At 32.1% G+C, this 25,676-nt stretch overlaps 1 protein-coding gene across 1 annotated transcript in view; it reads left to right on the top strand.

The window, feature by feature from the left end:
• Positions 1-25,676, top strand: part of LOC148956514 (metabotropic glutamate receptor 3-like) — a 222,882-nt gene that overhangs the window by 45,573 nt on the left and 151,633 nt on the right. Inside the window, exons 5-6 of the mRNA XM_089108444.1 lie at positions 557-750; positions 7,710-7,989. Coding sequence (XP_088964570.1) covers positions 557-750; positions 7,710-7,989 — 474 coding nt within the window. The remainder of the gene's footprint in view (positions 1-556; positions 751-7,709; positions 7,990-25,676) is intronic.

Raw genomic sequence — 25,676 nt, 5'->3', positions numbered from 1 at the left:
AGAAATAGAAAATGGAACCCTTGTTTTCGTATTAATATTGTATAACGTAATACTTTTGTATAGCTGTAATGCAATGTTGCTGGAGATTACTTTGTCTAGTTTATTTTGCAAGAGGACCTTCTCATCTATCTCCCAGGAGGTGACCCGCAACGTACCAATTGACTCTTTTATTTTCCGCAGGATTTTCTGCTTCCAATTCTGTTTTGTTGAGTCTGTTTTGAGTTTTCTGTAAAGCGATTGCTTTTTGGATTTCCGTAAATGTAGGGAAATATCACGAGCCAGTTTATTTAAAACATTATTTCAAAAATATAGTGCATAAACTACGAATTAGTATTTTTTTTTTTCAAATTTGCTTGCTACTTTCCCCAGGAAGACTTTTTTCTTAAATGAATACCAATAGAGTCAATCACAAACTTGGTACGGCAAATCTTTACGTAAAAGAGAGCCTACAAAATACCTTCTGTTATCCATTTTGCTCTAATGGTTAAAAAAGGGTACAGAATTTTTAAAGGACGATTTTTTTCTCAAACAAGTTATAATAAATATTTTTCTTCAGACATTTCAACTGGTCGTACGTGAGTCTAGTTTACTCGGACACTGAATACTCGATGAAAGCTCATGAAAAACTAACTACAATGGCTCCATTTTATAATGTTTGCTTTGCTGCCCAGTATAAAGTCAGCTATGATTGCAATGCATCTAAGTACGAAGAAATTGCAAAGCAAATTATAAGCCACCCTCAATCTAGAGGTAAGTATTATAAATGAATGTGTAAATTAGCTTTCATTTCATAATGCCTTAATTGACCTTACTACACTGAATCATCATTAGAACACTTATTCGAGAAGTAATCCTGTAGAAAGGACTAACGTTCCTTACACTTTACTATTAAAAATATATTATATTTGAATAAAATTTAAGAAAATGATTTTTTAAAATTCTATATGCATGAAAAGACCTAAATGATCAAAATGGAGGCGGTGACCAGTTCCTGTTATTTGAAGAATATATGATTGAAATATATGTAGATCAATGAAAGCAGGTTTGCAACTACAGTTTTTGATCTTAAGCAACCAGCAGTCAGCCTTTTATGACTAGATAATATAGTCACGAATTAACTAGCTTTTTGAGTCCGGAAAATGACAACGCAATTTAGATTGTAAATTTCAGTTTTGTCAGCCTTTTTCGTCTTGCCAAGTTTTTTTCTTTCTTTTCTTATAAATCCTCGCAAACGTGAAGAAAGAGTAGACCAAATCTTGAATATAGCATCTCACCATAAGTGCCTATTCCAAGAGAATTATCAAGCAGCTTGTCATGACAAACTAAAAGTAAAGAGTGGGTTGCGCTTTAAGGTAGCCAAAACTCTAACAAAGGAGTTTTGATAATAATCAAAGAATCCTTGGTAATAAACTGTAAGTAAGGAGTGATCTGGTCTATTAGCAGCCGAAGCAAAGAAGAAAGGGGGTTTCGATGACAATATCGCCATTAAAATAGTTTTCTCTGTATTGTTACACCGAATATACAAACTTAAAGAAGTTTAAAGCAAAGCAGCAAAGGCTAAGAACCTGAGCCTTCAAGAAATTTAAGACTTACCTGATAGGAAAAGACTCCTCAAAAGGTCAAGAGATTTTAACAAAACTTACGCCATTGAATTTAATACATAAGAGAACCCTACTGTAGAAGTTTCAAGCTCCCATCAACAATAAATTTGGGACTTTGCTGTTTTTCCACAAGGAAGATCGAGGATGTGTGTTTATTTATTATTATTTTTTTCCTATGGACTATTGCATCAAACCAATAATCCTATAAAATACGGAGACGGCTCTAGGATACGGTAGCTCAATGTTCTATACCCCTTTTAAAGGCCCTATACCCCTCTTAAGGCATTATGAAGAAACTACCAAGAATGTCAAGGGGGTTGTTGAACTAAATCAAAATGCAGAAAAAGGTTCCAGATTGTCTAAAAAGTGGATCTGTAATGTATCTAGAATGCCTGTTAAACTTTCAGTGAATTTTTTAAACTTTCAGTCATTAATGTGAAACTTTCAGTGAATGTTAAGGAGGAAATTGAACAAATCGAAAGACTTTCTCTGCAACTAGGTTGTCAAAACGGCGTAACTTTCATGTCTTAGAGACTGCTAAGGGTAATAAGTTAAAATTCTCAGAGAATACTAATGGCGGTATTAAAAATCAATCAATTGGCACTATGTGATCCTGGTTGTCATCCAGGTTGTCAAAAAGAAGTAACCTAAATTTCTGAAGAACTACTAAGGGTGATTTTGTTGAAATTTTCAGGGAGTGTTGAGCGGAATGATGAACTAAATTAAAAGACACTGTATGTATCCCGGTTTCTGTATGTCACTCTGTGTATCCAAGTTTAATATTTGTAATATTCCAGGTACAGCCAACAATATTCGGTTGACAATTTAAAAGAATTTCGAGGGGGATGTTAAGCCCCATCAAAAGAAATAGTAGATGAGGGGACTGTACTTCACACGGCAAAGCGCTTTCTCCACACTTTACATTGTATAGGGAATAGGCACTTCTCCACAGTAATGAATAAAGAATTGGCACTTCTTCTTGGTAATGTATTGAGGATAAACGATTCTTCTCAATGTTTTCTCTCATATCTAATAACCCCTAACATAGAGACAATTGTTAAGCACATTATATCCCTCACAAGGTGCATATTTGTCTTTGAGTACTCCTTTCTGATGCCACCAAGAAGTGTCACCTTGGCAATATAGCCTAGTTTCTCCACCGATATCTAGCTGTTTTTTTTTGTCCTGTGTTTATAAAATCTGCTTACGAAATAAGGAATTTTAAATAATTATCCGAAGTTACTTGTCAAGATAATTTCACCTTCCTTATCAAATTGAATGATTTGGGTTAATATAACACTAAGTTGAAAAAAAACATGCAAAAATTTTTACTTTTTATTTTGATTTTCAAGTGGTTTGCTTAATTTACGATTATTTATTTTTCAAGTTAATACATTTGGACAAAACTGAACATTAACAAAAGCATTCAATATAATTTATTGTATAACAACAGATGTTGTGGAAAAAGCTGTCAAATATCTACTGCAAAGACGATAACAGGCAAAAATTAGTAATGAACTTATGTTCAATGCACCTAGTTCAGCAACAACTGCACGTGCAGCTTTTTGGGCGTTCTCAACCAAATCAAAGGCATCTAAGGTGAAACTTCAGGGAAGGTTTAGGGGGATGTTGAACTGATTTAAATGTACTACTTGCATTCAGATTGTCCAAAGGGTTTGTGAAAAATATCTAGGATATTGCGTATTAGCAATATCCCGGAAACAGCTTAGAAAATTAAGTTAAAGCTCTCAGGACATTTTAAAGGGGGATGTAATACTAACCAAAATGCAGTGTATTCATCTAATACAACTGCTCCTACTTTTGCTTCTGCTCCAGTTAATACTACTACCTCTTCATCTGCTAAGTCACAAGATATAAAGGTGAAGTTTTCAAGAAATGTCAAGGAGGATGTTGAAACTTTTTTTTAACACACTTTGTAAGTGCAAGTAATCAAAAGGAACTATCAGTAATATCGCAAGAACAGCTTAGAGAATTAAGAAAAACTTTTAGGGCATAGCCTATTTAGGCTGATGTTAAACTTACTGTACCTATGCCATTATTACTGCTTCTTCTTTTACTTCTATTACCGTTAATTCTATTACCTCTACTACTGCTAAGGCAAACGTTATTGAGGTAAAATTTTTAGCTTAGAGCATTGAGTTACAACTTTCAGGGTATGCTAAGGAAGAGGTTAAACAAAGAAAAGGCACTGTGTCAATGTTAGTACTACTACTTCTACTGCTGCAACTACTGCTAATATTACTGCTACCACTACTGCTAATACTAAAATGTTTATGGGTAAAAGGGGGTTCAGTGTCCCGATAACTTCGTGAACCACTGGCTTAGGGTATAAATTGAAAACTTTCAGGGCTACTAAAACAACTCCTACTACTACTACTACTACTACTACTATGACTTGTATTATTAAAACTTCAACTTATCCTTGTAGTACGTACTACATTTACGAATAATACTAAATGCTATTACTATACTATTGCTACTATTATTACTTATTCTACTAAAACTTAAACTTATCCTTGGGTCAATATATACGAAATCATATTATTGAGTTAGGACTAAAGTGAATACACCATTCGATGCCTTTTTTTATGCTGATTACGAATAGAATAAGCATTTCTATCGGAAATGAATTTCATCCCCCCCCCCTATATAGGCTATACCTAACCTAACCCAACCTAACCTAACCTAACCTAACCCTGAATTGGCATATATAGGGGGGGGGGGGGCTGAAATTTATTTCCGATAGAAATGCTTATTATATTCGTAATAAGCATAAAAAAAGTATCGAATGGTGTATTCACTTTAGTCCTAACTCAATAATATAATTTCGTATATATTGACCTATCCTTGTACTAAATACTACACCTATGACAAATACTGCTATTATTACTTTTGCTAATGCAACTATTTATAACTGCAACTATGAGTGCTTACATTTTAAACTAATTGCAATTTTGAATACTTGTTGCAACCTGTGCCTGTGACTACTTGTGACTGGAAATATTTGTCACCGTAACTAGTTGTGACTGTGATTAATTGCAATTCTTACTGCTTCCGACTGCAAATCCAACTATTCTTGGTGACGCTTAGACTACTTGGAATTTTGATTGCGACTACGAGCAACTAGGAATGCAACAACTCCCCGCATCTACAGCTACTTACGACTGCGAAAGTACCAACTAGCAACAGTGACTGCTACTACTCGAAACAGTAACCACGACTACCTGCGACTGTGTTGCAAGTAGGAGGATGTAAAACTTAATTAAAAGATTTTGTGTGTCTAGATTGTCAACAAAATGTATATACGGTATCCAGCTAAGCGTATTATGTTGGAATATCATGACATTTTGTTAGGGATGTTGAACTAAATTAGAAACTACTATATTGATAAAATTTTGTCAGAAAGGCATACCTGTGGTATCTTGGGAACAGCTAAAAGCAAGAAGTTAAAACTGTCCGGGCATGTTGTTTCGGAAGCTGAACTTAATCAAAACGCACTATCTACCTGCATGGTATTCAAAAGGGTGTATCTGCGATATCTCAAGAATGAATAAGGGATTAATACTTGTCCATACTCAAGATTGTCACACGATGGGGTCAGAACTCTGTCAGCATTAAGTAAACTCAAAGATTTTGCAGATTTTCATGTAATTTATTTGAATTTTATTCCCCGTACATATCCATTCAAAAACTATGGTACAGCTATGATTAAAATTATTGTTAAATGTTTTCCAAAAACATAAATAATAAGCCAAAATCTGGATTGTTATACAGAAATATTAATTCATTAATTCATATTAATTATTTTTTTTTAAGTTTTGGTTATTATAGTTATCTTTTTATGCTATGGGAAATAAAAATAAATTGCTAGAAATGGAAATTATTTTCAGTACAGTGCAAGTTGTACTCTGGCCTTCAGATAGTTCAAACGGTATTAACCCTACTCCTCTTTGTGGTGGCTTCTTTTCTTCTTTCGTCTGACTGGGCTATTCATTACAATTTCTGTTTCTTTTGGGTTTCATTTATTTATTCTTGGTTATAAATAGTCGTTTTATCCTTGAATTGTTATTTGATCTTACTTTTTCGTAGCTTTTAACTTTTCTTTGAAAACTTTTATTGGGGAAAAAGCCTTTTTTTTTTTAATTAATTACAAATAGCATTGGTATAAAAAAAAGCGATGAATAAAAGCCTATTCTAGAGTTTCCCTTGATTCTAAGTGCAAATCCGTTTTTCTTCGTCGCAAATTAATCCGATTCAAATAAGAAGACTTGCATGTTAATTTGAAAACGTAAAACGCTCTTCATGCTAGAAAATATTTCTTTCCTGCAAAATGAGTTTCACTCCTAAAATAACACAGGAGGAAAACTGATGCCTGGTTGATTGATGAGTGAGACAAAGAAAAAACAAAAAAGAAATAGCCGCTACATTTTTGTTTTCTATATAATAAAAGCATATTGTGAAGTGGAATTTTGGATAGATACTATTGGTTAAAAAAAGAAAAAAAAATATGAAAGCTGGCAGTCTTGTAGACAAGGAGTTTATGTTTTCTATGAAAAAAAAAAAAAAACTCTTAAAATAAAAACTGTCAATGACAGTGAACAATCTATGTCTCCCAATAGGTTTAATAAGACTTAGAAAGCTGAAAAAGGATGTATTTGTATTTTAGCTACGTAAAGACGCAGCTAATTTACCTTACTTTCATAGGACCTTATTCTATTTTGGTGGCTATTTAACCATAATCAACGCTTGCTCTTGACTAACCTGTATCATTCCTTTAAAAAGTAGTCCAAAATGTGACATTTAATAAAATCTTGGAACCGATTTCGATAGTGACAATAAATCTATTCTATTGACAATATATTAAAAGAAAAAGATTGTAACGTCTTCATTATGCAAAAGGTTCTATATGAATGGAGCTTGAGTTATGATTTCCGTAATCTACCACTTTCAATGGCTTGAAGCTCATTACTTACCATTGTATTGACAACGTTTCTAGTAACTTAGCTTTTAGAGTGGAAACTTTATTTTTTTTCTCTGACTACAAATATGGCCTTTTTTTCTTTTAATCTGCTTCAGAAGATATTTGCTCTTATGAATAATGGACTATTTCCAATATAATGATTAGAAATAAGCCAAACCAAACTTGAATATATATTCAAGAAACGAAGTTACAATCAAATCCAATGAAATTAACATAAACTGTTTTTGTTGGTACTTCTTTGGTGAGTTTTTTTTATGGAAGTACAAGAAAAAGAAAGGAGGGCTTTTTAAAAGCTTTTATATTGCTTAAGGCAAGTAATACAGTTGCCCTGAAGAAAAGCTACAGATTTTCATGGACGAGGGAAAGGAATATAAAAGGATAGTTAAATTGAAGAAGAGACATAAAAAGAGGAAGAAAGTAAAACAGTTTTATTTACTTTAAACGAACTGATTCACCAACCGCAGAAGCAAACTTGTTCATGCTAAACACCATTTCAAAGTAAAATACACTCTGGTGGAGAAGGGAAGGTGGAGAAGAGAGAGGAGGGAACATTCTAATTAACCAAAAACAGGAAAAAAACAGCAGAAAAAGCAGCAAAGAAATAAACAAAAAAGGACAGCTCAGCCTCGTTCAGAATGAAGGACATTAATGTTGAAGGCCCTTTTGGCTCCTAAAAAGGGTACTGAAACTTACAATTTTCATTCGACGTAGGCCCTTCTGAGCCCACTTCGCTCTTTACTAACTGCACTATTGCGCTGCCTATGACAAATCCTGTATTTGTTTAAACTGTTAAAACTGTTAAAACTGTTAAGTAAAAGAATCATTAAAGACATCGTAAAAATGTCCCCATAAGATTTGCAGGTGTATTTTATACTTTATTGTAATCCGACACTAATGGTAGCCTATGAAAACGTTGTGACGTATCGTAAAAACTAAAAATAGATTTATTTACGGTGGCTTACTCTTGTACCAATCCTTTTGTAGCTCTTTATTCCTGTCGTTTTCCTGAAGCCCAGGTGCTCAATAAAACATATGTATAATATTTCCAAAAAAATAGTATCTATTTTCATTTCCAAAAATAATTGATTTCAAAAATTTAATTTTAGTTGTCATTCTTTACACTGACAAAACATATGCTGCACGATTTTTCACAGCTTTCAAAAAGATGAAAAGAACTTGGGTAGATCCATTTGTCTTCATTGGTGGTGATGGATGGAGTGCTCGAACAGCTGCTACACATGGTAACGAGGCTATCATGGAGGGTGCTATTGCGGTATCACCACTCGCAAGAAAAATACGAGGATTTGAGCAGTATCTTCGAAGGCTGAATCCCAGTACAAATAAAAGAAATCCATGGTTTGGGGAGTTTTGGCAAGATTATTTCAGGTATTTCCTCCTTTTATTTTTTCTGGTATTTAAAATAAAAATAAAAATAAACTATTGCTTCCAATAAGCGGCCTAGTAAGGTAAGTCATGTAAAGGTTCCAGTAAAAACAAAACCTGTTCTTTGCTGAAAACTAGCCTATTGACATTGAGGTTTGCAGCTACTGTGTTTTATGAAAAATTAATTTAAAAAACGTTTTCCACAAAATAAGTTTTTCAAGGAAAAGTAGAGAGTTCTATTAAACCAAAAATGGGCAAAAATAGAATCAAATAATCTACCAACCGTAAAACTACCACAAATCAGCATCAATAAATAAATGAAAGCCAAAACGAACAGAAATTACAATGAATAACCGACTCAAACTCCAAACCAATAGTAATTAACATGATTAGGGCTCACAGCCCCTATGTCTTATCAAAGCCAGAGTGAAATTAGCACTTTACTGGAAAAACACAACTGAATGTGCATTGTCAGTTTAATATATATATGCTCATATTTATTCTTTAAAATCTTAATAGCCTTTGATTTGTTAGATTTATAAAATTTAAAACAATAAAAAAAAATCAATACAGTGCTGTTTATGCTCTGTCATGCCCATGTTTAACCAAACTCAATACTTTTTTTTTAAATTCAATACTTGGATTTGTATCCAATACTTCACGTTGAATTTAGATCTTCAGTAGAAAGTAAAGAGCAATATCAAAACTAAAGACAGTATAGAAAAAGCCTTCGAGGGATTCTCGAAGCTAGTCCTTGAGACAAACACCGGGCAAAGCATGAGTTGTAAAAATAAACACTCCAAACCATAAGTTTTATGCAACATACACCTTCAAAAGCCTAAGAAACCTAGTTCAGAAAATTCAAATTTAAAAAACTAAAAAAAAAATCATAGGAATCAGCAACACAAACCTACGAAAGAATAAGAAATCTAGCACAGAAAGTCTCGCATAACTAACAAAACATCTCAAATAACAAGTTTCAGACGAGATAGAACGACGAAAGGCTAAGAAAGCTAGCTCAGAAAGGCCCGAAATAGCAAACTAACCATCAACAATCATGTTTCAAACAACACGCACCTACGAAAGTCTAAGAAAACTAACTCAGATAGCCCCCGAAATAGCAAACTAAACATCCAAAGTTACAAGTTTAATTCAAAACAAGCCTACGAAAGCCGGAAAATCCTAGTTCACAAAAACCGAGACCTCCAAAAGGCTAAGGAACCTGGCACAGAAAGCCTTAAGATAGCAAACAAAACGTCCCAAATCATAAGTTTAAGACGATACACGCCTAAAACAGGCTAGGAAATTCAGCAGAGAAGCCCTCGAAACAGAAAACTAAACATCCCAAGTCATAAGTTTCAGACTACACAAATACGAAAGCCTAAAATAAACCTAGAGAAGAAACGTGTTAATTTGCAAACTAAACATCCAAAATCGTAAGTGTCAGACAACAAACATTTAAAAAAGGCTACGAAACCTAGCTCATAGCCGACTAATCAACCACATTTATAAGCACCAGACAACACAGACTTATGAAGGTTAAGAAACCTAGCAGAATAGGCCCAGAAATAACAATTTGAACACCTCAAATTATAGGTTTCAGACCATAAACACCTACAATAGGCTTAGAAAACTTGGCACAGACAGCCTAGAAATAGCAACACATATTAAAGCCTAAGAAAATTAGCTCAGAAAAGTCTAAATTAGCAAGTTAAACACTCCAAATCTTAAGTTTCAGACAACTCATGTCACAAAAACCTAACTAAACAACCCAAATCATGAATCTCAGACAAGTAAAATCCCTAAATACCAGACTTAATATCCCGTATCATAAGTTTCAGACAACACACATAAGAAAGTCTAGCCAACATAGCTCAGAGCAAACTAAAAACCCGAAACTATAGGCTCAGACAACTCACAAACATGCGAATAGAATTTTCAAGAAGTCAGAAGCACGTGAACATATACGAATAGATTTTTCCAAAATTCCTAAACATGCGAATGGAATTTTCAAAGTCAGAAACAGACGAACAGAATCTTGAAAAGGTCAAAAACACAGGATTTTTTTCAAAATTCAGAAACCCACAAAACGAGTTTTCCAAAATTTGGTAAGAAAACACATGAAAATATTCAAACGGTCGATTTTAGTGCATTAATCTTGGTTTGTTTAACTTAATTTAGCTGTTAAATAGTTTAACTTAGTTTACATTTTTAGTTACATACCTCCAAGCTAGCTTTTGAAACACACAAAAAAAGATTTCATAAATTCAAGAGACATTTGAACATAATCAAACACTTGAGTTTAGGCTATACTACTTTAGGTTATACTAACTTATGATTAACATAAGTTAGCCGTTCACTATTTTAAATTAGGTTAAATTTCCCCAAGTTAGCTTTTTAGCCCTTTTAGGTTAGGTAAATTGTGTTAATCTGGCACGAAAACTATTTCAAGGTTTTTGTACTAGGTTTCTTTGCCTGTCGTACGTGCTTGTTGTCTGAAACTTATGATCTGAGGTTTTCGGTTTTCTATTGCAGGCCTTTCTTTGCTAAGTTTCTCAGCCTATCATAGGTGTTTGTTGTCTGATACCTGTGATATCGAGTGTTATGTTTGCTATGAGCTAGGTTTCTTACGCTTTTGTGAATGTGTTTTGTCTGAAACTTGTTATTTGGGATGTTAAATTTGGGTTTTCGTGGTTTGACTTGTGTGAAGTTTACAATTTGGGGTCTTTAGCTTGCTAATTTGGACTTTCATGAGCTTGGTTTCTTGGGTTTTCATATGTGTGTTTTCTGAAACTTATGATTTGGGATGTCTAGTTTGATATTTTTAGGCTTTTTGTGCTAGGTTTCTTAGCTTTTCGTTTATGTCTGGTGTCCGATACCTTTTATTTCAGGGGTTTAGTTTGCTGTGAGATAGGTTTTTTAGCCTTTGGTAGGTGTGTGTTGTCTAAAACTATGCTTTGTGATCTTTGGTATTAGTCTTTGGGATATTTAGTTTGTTTTTTTGGCTCGATTTGTCTGAAAATTATGAATTGAGGTCTTAAGCTTGCTAATCTGTAATTATCAAAGCTAGTTTTCTTAGACTTTTGCATTTGTGTGTTGTTTGAAATTTATTATTTTTTTTCTTGGTTAGTTTGGTATTTTGGGCCTCTCTGAGCTAGGCTTTTTAGCCTCTCTTAGGTGTGTGTTCTCTGAAACTTATGATTTGGTAATCTATAGTTTTGTATTTCATGGCTTGACTTGTCTAAAATTTATATTTGGGATGACTAATTTGCTATTCCGGGCCTTTCCGAGCTAGGTCTCTAAGGCTTTCACAGGTGTGGGTTGTCTGAAACTGATGGTTTGGGATGAATAGCTTAGTATTTCATTGGTTTAACTTGTATCAAACTTATGCTTTCGGGCTATCAGTTTTCTATTTTGGGTTTTTCCTAATTAGGTTTCATATCCTTTCGTATGTGTGTGTTGTCCGAAACTTATGATTTGGAAATGTTTAGTTTCGTACTTTATGGTTTGACTTGTCTAAAATTCCATATTTGGGATGTTCAGTTTACTATTTTGAGCTTTTCTGAGCTAGGTTTCTTAGGCTTGTATAGGTTTTTGTTGTCTGTACCTTACATTTGGAATGCATAGTTTGGTATTTCGATAGTTTGATTTGTCTGAAACTTATGATTTTAACTGGATAGTTTGCTAATTCTAGTTTTACTCAACTAGGTTTCTTAGGCTTTTATAGGCGTGTTTTGCATAAACCTTATGATTTGGAGTATTTAGTTTGATATTTTATGGTTTGACGAAGTGGATTTAATGGTAATTTTTCTTCACAATGTGCTAATCTATATGTTGAACTATCTGAGTATACCATTAGAAATATTCCGCTTATAACATCTTTTGAGATATAAAAATGCATGTTTTAAGTTTTGATATAACACTTTACTTTCCACTGAAGGTCTAAACTCTAAAAAATCTATAAATTCAACTCAAATATATTCCTCTTAACAATTTCCGGAAGTTTTATCTTGTTAAGTATATTCAAAGTGGTGATATCAATTACGTAATGATAGGCTTGGCGTTATTTTTTTCTAATCTTTTTTTGGGGCAGGGGAGGGAGTAGAAGACAATTTTGAAGGAAAACTAAAAATGTTCAAAATCAAATATAAATAGTATTTGCCTCAAGGACTAGCTTTTGACGTGACTCGAAGGCATGTTTCGGCTTTCTTTAGTTTTTATATTGCTTTTTACTTTGTACTGAAGGTCCAAATTCAGAATAATCCATATGTTGAATTCAAAATTAATTTCCAGTCATCTCCACGAAAGTCTCATCTCAATAGCCACAATCGATGCTTTGATATTGATTATTAACTTTTTATAGTATATATATCCCTTTTTCGATATAGGGGCCGGGTATCCTTCTTTGTAGAAAAAAAAATCAATGAATAAAATTGAATATAAATGATATTTTCTTCAAAGGGTTAGCTTCGAAGAAAATTCTCAGCAGGTCTTTAATCTAATCGTATGAAAATAAAAAAGTAAATCAAATGGTCTTATTCTTAGTTAAGATTAATGGTCATCTTAGTTAAAAAATAAATGATGAGAGTTCTGCAATTAATTAAAGTACAACTACAAAATAAAACTCAAAACGGTTGAATAATAATCTCAAGTAAATATCCAACTAAGAAAGTCCGGCTGAACTTGCGTATGACTTTCACCCAGTTAGCTCAAGCCGTTGACCCATATATAGGCGATGTAAAAATATATTCCTCCTCAACAAAAGTCCTTGAATGTGTACCAGGGAACCGGCCACGAACATTACTACTATGATCTCTCCTATTCAAACCCAAAGTGACCAGACATTACTATCAAAGAATAAATGAAACCCAAAACGAAAAGAAATTAAATAAACAATCATAGTAAAAAATAGCGATGACAGCTACTAATATAAATAATTAAATACATCTTAACAAGGGTAAAAATTATATTGAATAGAAGGATACATGGATAGATAGATCTGTGTATTTCAAAAGCTTAGAGCCATACACAAGCACACACACAAACACACACACACACACACACACACACACACACACACACACACACACACACACACACACACACACACACACACACACACACACACACACACACACACACACACACACACACACACACACACACACACACACACACACACACACACACACACACACACACACACACACACACACACACACACACACACACACACACACACACACACACACACACACACACACACACACACACACACACACACACACACACACACACACACACACACACACACACACACACACACACACACACACACACACACACACACACACACACACACACACACACACACACACACACACACACACACACACACACACACACACACACACACACACACACACACACACACACACACACACACACACACACACACACACACACACACACACACACACACACACACACACACACACACACACACACACACACACACACACACACACACACACACACACACACACACACACACACACACACACACACACACACACACACACAACACACACACACACACACAGCAGTTCAATTCATTTAATTAAAAAATGATGTAACACATAACATTAATCCAAGTGGCTGCCCAAAGTAAGAGACAAAAGCACTTGATACTGGGCGACCACATGTAGCCTATAACAAACGCTTAACAAAACTCTTAACAAATGAACAAAATAAACAAAAAATGGAAATAAATAATAATAAATAAACAACTCAATTATGACCAATCTCTAATCATGAAAAAAATAGTAATGATAATAGAAAAGAAAAACAAAAACAAAAACAAAAATCATCTATAAACCAAGCCCCAAATGATTTTTTTTTCATTTTTCTCTTAAGTAAACCAAGGTGCTCCTCCGCCCGAATGCTTTCTGGAAGAAAATTCCAAACCTTAGGACCTACATATCTGACAGAAAAAACGTGCTCTAGTTCTACAAGTTCCAAAATTAGAATTAAAAGCTCTTTTGAAAGTAATAAAAAAAACTTTAGCGTAAAGAGTGAGGTACTGAGGAGGAGGTGAGCCCCCTCATATACGTAATAGTTTCTCTGCGTTTAAAGTTTTAAAGTTGCTCCTTACTTTGGTTGAAAAAAACTTTTTCTTTTAGTTTCTGATCGTTGTTCTAAATAATGTGGGTTGTGGGATTTTCATTGAGATCACATGATGTTTTGGGGGTGTTTCTCCTCTTTTTCAAAAAGTATACAAATATTTTCAGGCTCGTAACTTAAAAAGGGTACAATTAAACTTGATGAATTTTAAATATTTTGAACAAGCATCAAAATTTGATTCTTCTGATATATATATTGTCATCACGACTCTGTTTCCTAGGTTTTTGTTTACTATTGAGCCGCATTGCTCCTTACGTACAGTTCGTTATCATGAACTGTTTGACTGGAGCTGGAGGGACTCCAACTGCTGTGCCGCATTTCCACCTCAAATCTCTGCTCTATATTTTATCACTGGTAAAACTTTCTTATTAAATATTATTTAATGTATTTTTTGGTAATTAATTACCATTATCGTCGGGTCTATAAAAATTCCAGACATGGCCACTTTGCCTCTATTAATTATATCATCAATATAACTCTTTAAGCTTCCTTTTTTCGATAAAAAAATCCAAAATAGTTTATTCTTTCACTTTCATTCAGCTTTAAATCTATAATTTTCTTCACCACTTACTTTCCTTTTATAAAGATAACCACTTCACTCTTTATTTAACTCAAACTTACAAAGATCACTACAAACAGACAAAGATCACTACAAACAGGAATTTGGCTACTGGCCCCTTCCCCCATCCCTAATCCTAAAAGTCTAAAACCTGTTAAGTCATTTACGTTTGAATGAAAATTATGTGTATCTTTAACAGTCCATGGAAAGAAATATAAAATAAACTGAATATATTACTAGCTGAAAACACTCAATTCAAGATTTTTTTCACTGTGAGTAGGGAAGCCGCTGTAGATATGAGGGGGAGTCCATATATGGGCAGAGAATACTGAGAGAAGCTTACAACATTGCCGGATAAGAAAAGTACAATTTGGTACTTTAAAGCACTTTTTCAAGGTCAATTTATTTGTTGTTTCTATGTGTAATGACTCCGGGGCAAAGTTTACACATGCGCATTGATGGGAAGAGATGTATTGATTGACTCGAGGGGAACTGGATTTCTGAGAAATTGGTTACATAATATGACGGTGAATTATTGACCCACGAAAGGGGAACAGGATTTCTGAGAAGTTGATTACATAATCTGACGGTGAATTATTGATCCACGAAAGGGGAATTAAGAAACATTATGGCTTCTTTGATCTTTAGGTCTGAGGAATAAATGATATCACTTGTTTCCTAGGAATTATACGGGACTTTAAAGAGATGGAATTTCTATTTTTAAAAATGGCTTCTCTGATCTTTAGACTTAGCGATAAATTAATATTCTATCGAAGCCTTAATAGAGTAGCCAAGAACACCTATGAGATGAAGAGATTAATGCGGGAATTTTTTCCTGGGAATTTCAAATGTGACAGTGATAAAACAAGTGATGATAAAACAAAAGGAACACTCAGAAATTATGTTTAGGGATTATTTGGGCAAAACAATTTGAGACATTTTAGACGATGATTTAGGCGAAACAGTTTGAGACATTTTAGAAGATGATTTGGGCGAAACAGTTTGAGACATTTTAGAAGATGATTTGAGAAGAAGATTTAGAAGATGATTTGGGGTGAAACTCTGTGGTCGTTATAATACACAAGTTCCATTTGAACAGTGTTGTGAGGTCCCCATACCCCAAACCCAAAGGGCCCGCCTACCCAAAAGGCCGCCCGGGCCCCCAAAGGTCCCCGGGCCCCCAAAGACCCCCAGGCCCCCAAAGCCCCTCCCCAGGCCCCAAAAGGCCCCCGGGCCTCCAAAGGCCCCCCGAGCCTCTAAAAGCCCCCCGGGCCCCAAAAGCCCCCTCCCCATTTTTTTAATACTTTTTTTGCGCACTTGAGACACAGAAGGGCCCCCACATTTCAAAAGGCTATATTATATCTTTTCAGAACAAGTTCCTTTCTTAATATCCCTCTTAAACCCATTTTACAAGTTGAAGTACTCATTTTTTTCACCACAACTTTACTTTACAACTTTTTGAATACCCCAAAACCAAGCAATACTTTTCAAAGGCTTTATTATATCTTTTCAGAACAAGTTCATTACGTAATATCCCTCCTAAACCCATTTTACAAGTTGAAGTACTCATCCTTTCACACACTACTTTACCTTACGGCTTTTTGCATACCCCAACACCAAGCAATACTTTTCAAAAGGCTTTTTATATTATTTCAGAACAAGTTCTGTTCTTAATTTCCCTCCTAAACCAATTTTACAAGTTGAAGTACTCATCCTTTTCACCACAACTTTACTTTACGACTTTTTTACATGCCCCAACATCAAGAAATACTTTTCAAAAGGCTTTTATTATATCTTTTCAGAAAAATCTCTTTTCTTAATGTCCCTCCTAAACCAATTTTAGAACTTGAAGTACTCATCCTTTTCACCCACAAACTCTACCTTATGGCTTTTTGAATATCCCATCGCCAAGTAATACTTTCAAAAGGCTTTTTTATATCTTTTCAGAACAAAAATCAAATATTATTCATGAAATCACATGTATTTTAAATGTGTGCATCAAAGTAACAACATTCTTCTTTAATACCACCAAATGTTTACTGAAAACACACAATTTTCTCTTAGAAATAATATTTTTCATCAGTGATAACACTTTTTCGGTTCAAACTAGCAAGTTTTCTACCAAAAATACCAAATCTGTTCTTAGAATTAACATTTTTTTGACTGTGATAACAACTTTTCTATCAGATGTAGCAAGTTCTGCTTAACACTAACAAACCTTCTCATCAAAGAAACGACATTTTACCTTAAAACTAACATACTTTTACTGAACACACACAAATTTCTCTTAGAAATATTATTTTTCATCAATGATAATACGTTTTCTGTTCGAGCTAGTAAGTTTTCTACCAAAGATACCAAATTTTTTCTTAGAAGTAACAATTTTTGATTGTGATAACAACTTTTCCATCAGAAGTAGCAAGTTTTGATTAACACCAAAAAACCTTCTCATCAAAGTAACAACATTTTACCTTAAAACTAACATACTTTTACAGAACACACACAAATTTCTATTAGAAATAATATTTTTCGTCAGTGATAAAACGTTTTCTGTTCGAACTAGCAAGTTTTCTGTCAAAGATACCAAATTTTTCTTAGAAGTAACAATTTTTGATTGTGATAACAACATTTCTGTAAGAAGTAGCAAGTTTTGATTAACACTTACAAATCTTCTCATCCAAGTAACAACATTCTTCCTTAATACTACCAAACGTTTACTTAACACTAACAGATTTTCTCATCAAAGTAACAACATTTTACCTTAAAACTAACATACTCTTACTTAAAACACACAAATTTCTCTTGGAAATAATATTTTTCATCAGTGATAACACTTTTTCGATTCGAACTAGCAAGTTTTCTACCAAAGATACCAAATTTTTTCTTAGAACTAACTTTTTTTTTATTGTGATAACAACTTTTCTCTCAGAATTAGAAAGTTTTGCTTAACACTAACAAAACTTCTCATCAAAGTAACAACATTCTTCCTTAATACTAACATACTTTTACTGAACACACACAAATTTCTCTTAGAAATAATATTTTTTAATCAGTGATAACACTTTTTCTGTTCGAACTAGCAAGTTTTCTGCCAAAGATACCAAACTTTTTCTTAGAAGTAACAATTTTTTGATTTTGATAACAACTTTTCTGTCAGAAGTAGCAAGTTTTGATTAACACTATTAAATCTTCTCTTCAAAGTAACACCATTCTTCCTTAATACTACCAAACGTTTACTTAACACTAACAGATTTTCTCTTCGAATCATCAACTTTTCCTTAATACTAGCATACTTTTACTTAAACACCCACATTTCTCTTAGAAATAATATTTTTCATCAGTGATAACACGTTTTCAGATCGAACTAGCAAGTTTTCTGTCAAAGATACAAAATTTTTTCTTAGAGGTAACTTTTCTTTGATTGTGATAACAACTTTTCTGTCAGAAGTAGCAAGTTTTTATTAACACTAACAAATCTTCTTTTCAAAGTAACAACATTCTTCCTTAACACTACCAAACGTTTACTTAACACTAACAGATTTTCTCTTCAAATCATCAACTTTTCCTTAATTATAACATACTTTTACTTAAACACTCAAATTTCTCTTAGATATAACACTTTTCGTCAGTGATAACATGTTTTCTGCTTGAAGTAGCAAGTTTTCTATCAAAGATACTTTTTTTTCTAGAAGTAACAATTTTTTCATTATGATAAAAAGTTTTCTGTTCGGACTATCAAGTTTTCTGCCAAAGGTGCCAAATTTTTTCTTAGAAGTAACAATTTTTGGATTGTGATAACAACTTTTCTGTCAGAAGTAGCAAGTTTTGCTAAACACTAATAAACCTTCTCATCAAAGTAATTACATTTTACCTTAAAACTAACATACTTTTACTGAACACACACAAATTTATTTTAGAAATAATATTTTTCATCAGTGGTAACACATTTTCTGTTCGAACTAGCAATTTTTCTACCAAAGATACCAAATTTTTTCTTAGAAGTAACTTTTCTTTGATTGTGATAACAACTTTTCTGTCAGAAGTAGCAAGTTTTGCTTAACACTAACAAATTTTCTCATCAAAGTAACAATATTTTACCTTAAAACTAACATACTTTTACTGAACACATACAAATTTCTCTTAGAAATAATATTTTTCATCAGTGATAACACTTTTTCTGTTCGAACTAGCAAGTTTTCTACCAAAGATACACAACTTATACTTAGAAGTAACATTTTTTTTATTGTGATAACAACTTTTATGTCAAAAGTAGCAAGTTCTGCTTAACACTAACAAACTTTCTCATCAAAGTAACAACATTTTACCTTAATACTAACAACTTTTACTGAACATACACAAATTTCTCTTAGAAATAATATTTTTCATCAGTGATAACACTTTTTCTGTTCGAACTAGCAAGTTTTCTACCAAAGATACCAAATTTTTTCTTAGAAGTAACAATTTTTTGATTGTGATAACAACTTTTCTGTCAGAAGTAGCAAGTTTTGATTAACACCAAAAAACCTTCTCATCAAAGTAACAAGATTTTACCTTAAAACTAACAGACTTTTACTGAACACGCACAAATTTCTATTAGAAATAATATTTTTCGTAAGTGATAAAACTTTTTCTGTTTTAACTAACAAGTTTTCTGCCAGAGATATCAAATTTTTCTTAGAAGTAAATTTTCTTTGATTGTGATAAAAACTTTTCTGTCAGAAGTACCAAGTTTTGATTAACACTTACAAATTTTCTCATTCAAGTAACAACATTCTTCCTTAATACTACCAAACGTTTACTTAACACTAACAGATTTTCTCATCGAAGTAACAACATTTTACCTTAAAACTAACATACTCTTACTTAACACACACAATTTTCTTTTAGAAATAATGTTTTTCATCAGTGATAACACTTTTTCTATTCGAAATAGCAAGTTTTCTACCAAAGATACCAAATTTTTTCTTAGAAATAACTTTTCTTTTATTGTGATAACAACTTTTCTCTCAGAATTAGCAAGTTTTGCTTAACACTAACAAACCTTCTCATCAAAGTAACAACATTCTTCCTTAATACTAACATACTTTTACTGAACGCACATAAATTTCTCTTCGAAATAATATTTTTCACCAGTGATAACACTTTTTCTGTTTGAACTAGCAAGTTTTCTGCCAATGATACCAAACTTTTTCTTAGAAGTAACAATTTTTTGATTTTGATAACAACTTTTCTGTCAGAAGTAGCAAGTTTTGATTAACACTATTAAATCTTCTCTTCAAAGTAACACCATTCTTCCTTAATACTACCAAACGTTTACTTAACACTAACAGATTTTCTCTTCGAATCATCAACTTTTCCTTAATACTAACGTAGTCTTACTTAAAACACCCAAATTTCTCTTAGAAATAATATTTTTCGTCAGTGAATACCTTTTCAGTTCGAACTAGCAAGTTTTCTGTCAAAGATACCAAATTTTTTCTTAGAAGTAACTTTGCTTTGATTGTGATAACAACTCTTCTGTCAGAAGTAGCAAGTTTTGATTAACACTAACAAATCTTCTCTTCAAAGTAACAACATTCTTCCTTAACACTACCAAACGTTTACTTAACACTAACAGATTTTCTCTTCAAATCATCAAGTTTTCCTTAGTTATAACATACTTTTACTTAAACACTCAAATTTCTCTTAGAAATAACACTTTTCGTCAGTGATAACATGTTTTCTGCTTGAAGTAGCAAGTTTTCTATCAAAGATACTTTTTTTGTTAGAAGTAACAATTTTTTCACTATGATAAAAAGTTTTCTGTTCGGACTAGCAAGTTTTCTGCCAAAGATGCCAAATTTTTTCTTAGAAGTAACAATTTTTTGATTGTGATAACAACTTTTCTGTCAGAAGTAGCAAGTTTTGCCTAACACTAATAAACCTTTTCATCAAATTAACTACATTTTACCTTAAAACTAACATACTTTTACTGAACACACACAAATTTCTCTTAGAAATAATATTTTTCATCAGTGATATCACTTCTTCGGTTCGAACTAGCAAGTTTTCTACCAAAGTTACCAATTTTTTTCTTGGAAGTAACTTTTCTTTGATTGTGATAACAGCTTTTGTGTCAGAAGTAACAAGTTTTGATTAACACTAAAAAATTTTCTCTTCAAATTAATAATATTTTACCTTAATACTAACATTCTTTTACTTAACACATACAAATTTCTCTTAGAAATAATATTTTTCATCAGTGATATCACTTCTCTGTTCGAACTAGCAAGTTTTCTACCAAAGATACCAAATTTTTCCTTAGAAGTAACAATTTTTTTATTGTGATATTAACTTTTCTGTCAGAAGTAGCAAGTTCTGCTTAACACAAAAAAATTTTCTCATCAAAGTAACAACATTTTACCTTAAAACTAACATACTTTTACTGAACACACACATATTTTTCATAGAAAGGCTATTTTTCATCAGTGATAACACCTTTTCTGTTCGAACTAGCAAGTTGTCTACCAAAGATACCAAATTTTTTCTTAGAAGTAACAATATTTTGTTTGTGATAACAACTTTTCTGCCAGAAGTATCAAGTTCTGCTTAACACTTACAAACCTTCTCATCAAAGTTACAATATTTTACCTTAAAACTAACAACTTTTACTGAACACACACAAATTTCTCTTAGAAATAATATTTTTCGTCAGTGATAACACTTTTTCTTTTCTAACTAGCCAGTTTTCTACCAAAGATACCAAATTTTTTCTTAGAATTAACAATTTTTGGATTGTGATAACAACTTTTCTGTCAGAAGTAGCAAGTTTTGATTAACACTAAAAAACCTTCTCATCAAAGTAACAACATTTTACCTTAAAACTAACATACTTTTACAGAACACACACAAATTTCTCTTAGAAATAATACTTTTCGTCAGTGATAACACGTTTTCTGTTCGAACTAGCAAGTTTTCTGTCAAAGATACCAAATTTTTTCTTACAATTAACTTCTTTTTGATTGTGATAACAACTTTTCTGTCAGAAGTAGCAAGTTTTGATTAACACTTATAAATTTTCTCATTCAAGTAACAACATTCTTCCTTAATACTACCAAACGTTTACTTAACACTAACAGATTTTCTCATCGAAGTAACAACATTTTACCTTAAAACTAACATACTCTTACTTAAGACACACAAGTTTCTCTTGGAAATAATATTTTTCATCAGTGATAGCACTTTTTCTATTGGAACTAGCAAGTTTTCTACCAAAGATACCAAATTTTTTCTTAGAAGTAACTTTTTTTTGATTGTGATAACAACTTTTCTGTCAGAAGTAGCAAGTTTTGCTTAACACTAACAAACCTTCTCATCAAAGTAACAACATTCTTCCTTAATACTAACATACTTTTACTGAACACACACAAATTTCTCTTAGAAATAATATTTTTTACCAGTGATAACACTTTTTCTGTTCGAACTAGCAAGTTTTCTGCCAATGATACCAAACTTTTTCTTAGAAGTAACAATTTTTTGATTTTGATAACAACTTTTCTGTCAGAAGTAGCAAGTTTTGATTAACACTATTAAATCTTCTCTTCAAAGTAACACCATTCTTCCTTAATACTACCAAACGTTTACTTAACACTAACAGATTTTCTCTTCGAATCATCAACTTTTCCTTAATACTAGCATACTTTTACTTAAACACACAAATATCTCTTTGAAATAATATTTTTAGTCAATGATCACGCGTTTTATGATTGAACAAGGAAGTTTTCTGTCAGATACCAAATTTTTTCATAGAAGTAACTTTTCTTTTATTGCGATAAGAAATCTTCTGTTAAAAGTAGCAAGTTTTGATTAAAACTAACAAATCTTCTTTTCAAAGTAACAAAATTCTTCCTTAACACTACCAAACGTTTACTTAACACTAACAGATTTTCTCTTCGAATCATCAAATTTTCCTTAATTATAACATACTTTTACTTAAACACTCAAATTTCTCTTAGAAATAACACTTTTCGTCAGTGATAACATGTTTTCTGCTTGAAGTAGCAAGTTTTCTATAAAAGATACTTTTTTTCTTAGAAGTAACAATTTTTTCATTATGATAAAAAGTTTTCTGTTCGAACTAGCAAGTTTTCTGCCAAAGGTGCCAAATTTTTTCTTAGAAGTAACAATTTTTTGATTGTGATAACAACTTTTCTGTCAGAAGTAGCAAGTTTTGCTTAACACTAATAAACCTTCTCATCAAAGTATTGACATTTTACCTTAAAACTAACATACTTTTACTGAACACACACAAATTTATCTTAGAAATAATATTTTTCATCAGTGATAACACATTTTCTGTTCGAACTAGCAACTTTTCTACCAAAGTTACCAAATTTTCTCTTAGAAGTAACTTTTCTTTGATTGTGATAACAACTTTTCTGTCAGAAGTAACAAGTTTTGCCTAACACTAACAAATTTTCTCATCTCATTTTATTTTGGTGTTTTTATTTTAAGGTTTGGTTTTTATATTTTTATCAGTTTTATTCTGCACTGAGGACGGTCAAGCGGAGGTCTTGACCGAAATATTTGCATAATTTTTTAATTTTTTCACTGGCTTTTAATTGTCCTCGTTTTCTTCCTTTCTTCGCGATTTTTTGTTTTATCAAAGTAACAATATTTTACCTTAAAACTAACATACTTTTACTGAACACATACAAATTTCTCTTCGAAATAATTTTTTTCATCAGTGATAACACTTTTTCGGTTCGAACTAGCAAGTTTTCTACCAAAGATACCAAATTTTTCCTTAGAAGTAACAATTTTTTTATTGTGATAACAACTTTTCTGTCAGAAGTAGCAAGTTTTGCTTAACACTAACAAATTTTCACATCAAAGTAACAACATTTTACCTTAAAACTAACATACTTTTACTGAACACACACATATTTCTCTTAGAAAGAATATTTTTCATCAGTGATAACACATTTTCTGTTCGAAATAGCAAGTTTTCTACCAAAGATACCAAATTTTTTTATAGAAGTAACTATTTTTTGATTGTGATAACAACTTTTCTGTCAGAAGTAGAAAGTTTTGCTTAACACTAACAAACCTTCTCATCAAAGTAACAACATTCTTCTTTAATACTACCAAACGTTTACTTAACACACACAATTTTCTCTTAGAAATAATGTTTTTCATCAGTGATAACACGCTTTCTGTTCGTACTAGCGAGTTTTCTACCAAAGATACCAAATTTTTCTTAGAAGTGACAATTTTTTGATTGTGACAACAACTTTTCTGTCAGAAGTAGCAAGTTTTGCTTAACACTAACAAATCTTCTCTTCAAAGTAACAACATTCTTCTTTAATACTACCAAACATTTACTTAACACTAACAGATTTTCACTTCGAATCATCATCTTTTCCTTAATACTAACATACTTTTACTGAATCCACTCAAATTTCTCTTAGAAATAATATTTTTCATTAGTGATAACACTTTTTCTGTTAGAACTGGTAAGTTTTCTGTCAAAGATACTTTTTTTCTTATAAGTAACAATTTTTGATTGTAATAACAAGTTTTCTGTCAGAAGTAGCAAGTTTTCTGTCAAAGATACCAATTCTTTCTTAAAAGTAACAATTTTTCGTCACTGATAACACAATTTCTGCTAGACTTAGCAAGTTGTCCAGCAAAGATAAAAAAAATTTCTTAGAAGTAACGAATTTTTTCTAACAGCACCAAGTTTTCCGTCAAAGATAAAAAATCTGCTCTTCGAAGTAACAACTTTTTCCTTAACACTAACAAACCTTTACTTAACAGACCCTAATTTCTCTTGGAAGTCACATTGTTTCATCAATGATAACACGTTTTCTTGCTTGAGCTTGCAAGTTTTCTCTCAAAGATACCAATTTTTTTTCTTCGAAGTAGCAATTTTCATTATGATGACAAGTTATCTGTTAGAAATAACAAGTTTTAATTCAAACATACCAAATTTTTCTTCGAATTAACAATTTTTTCGTTGATGATAACAATTTTTTCAGTCAGAAGTAGCAAGTTTTGCTTAACACTAACAAAGCTTCGCATCGATGTAACAACTTTTTCTTAATACTAATAAACTATTTCATCAGTAGCAAGAAGAGTAGAAGAAGTAGCAAGTTTTGCTTAACACTAACAAAGCTTCGCATCGATGTAACAACTTTTTCTTAATACTAATAAACTTTTACTTAACACTATCAAATTTCTCTTAGAAGTAACAGGTTTTTAACAAGTTTTCTTTCAAAGTTAGCTTTCACTACGTTTAAGTTGGTTTCATCTAACCTCGAAAACCATAGTTTAGGTTAGGTTAAGTATAAATAAATATTAATAAATAAATAGAAACATTTTTCCATGTTTAAGTGGTTTCTCTACATTTAAGTTAGGTTCATCTAACCTCCAAAACCATAGGTGAGGTTAGGTATAAATAAACATTAATAAATTAATAGAAACATTTCTCCATGTTTAAGTTAGGTTAGGTTAGCTTATCATGAGCGCTCATGATAAGCGCACCTAATCTAACCTAAGTTAAACATGGAGAAATGTTTCTATTTATTTATTAATATTTATTTATACCTAACCTAACCTATGGTTTTGGAGGTTAGATGAACCTAGCTTAAATATAGAGAAACCACTTAAACATGGAGAAATGTTTCTATTTATTTATTAATATTTAATTATACTTAACCTAACCTATGGTTTTGGAGGTTAGATAGACCTAATTTAAACGTAGTGAAAGCTAACTTTGAAAGAAAACTTGTTAAAAACCTGTTACTTCTAAGAGAAATTTGATATTGTTAAGTAAAAGTTTATCAGTATTAAGAAAAAGTTGTTACTTCGATGTGAAGATTTGTTAGTGTTAAGCAAAACTTGCTACTTCTGACAGAAAAAATTGTTATCATCAACGAAAAAATTGTTAATTCCAAGACATATTTGG

The sequence above is a fragment of the Artemia sp. Qi Xiang Cuo genome, chromosome 1 (genome assembly GCF_049724085.1).
Source record: "Artemia sp. Qi Xiang Cuo chromosome 1, ASM4972408v1, whole genome shotgun sequence".
NCBI lineage: Eukaryota > Metazoa > Arthropoda > Branchiopoda > Anostraca > Artemiidae > Artemia > Artemia sp. Qi Xiang Cuo.
The sequence above is the reverse complement of the archived record's forward strand: the minus strand, read 5'-3'. Positions and strand labels throughout refer to the sequence as shown.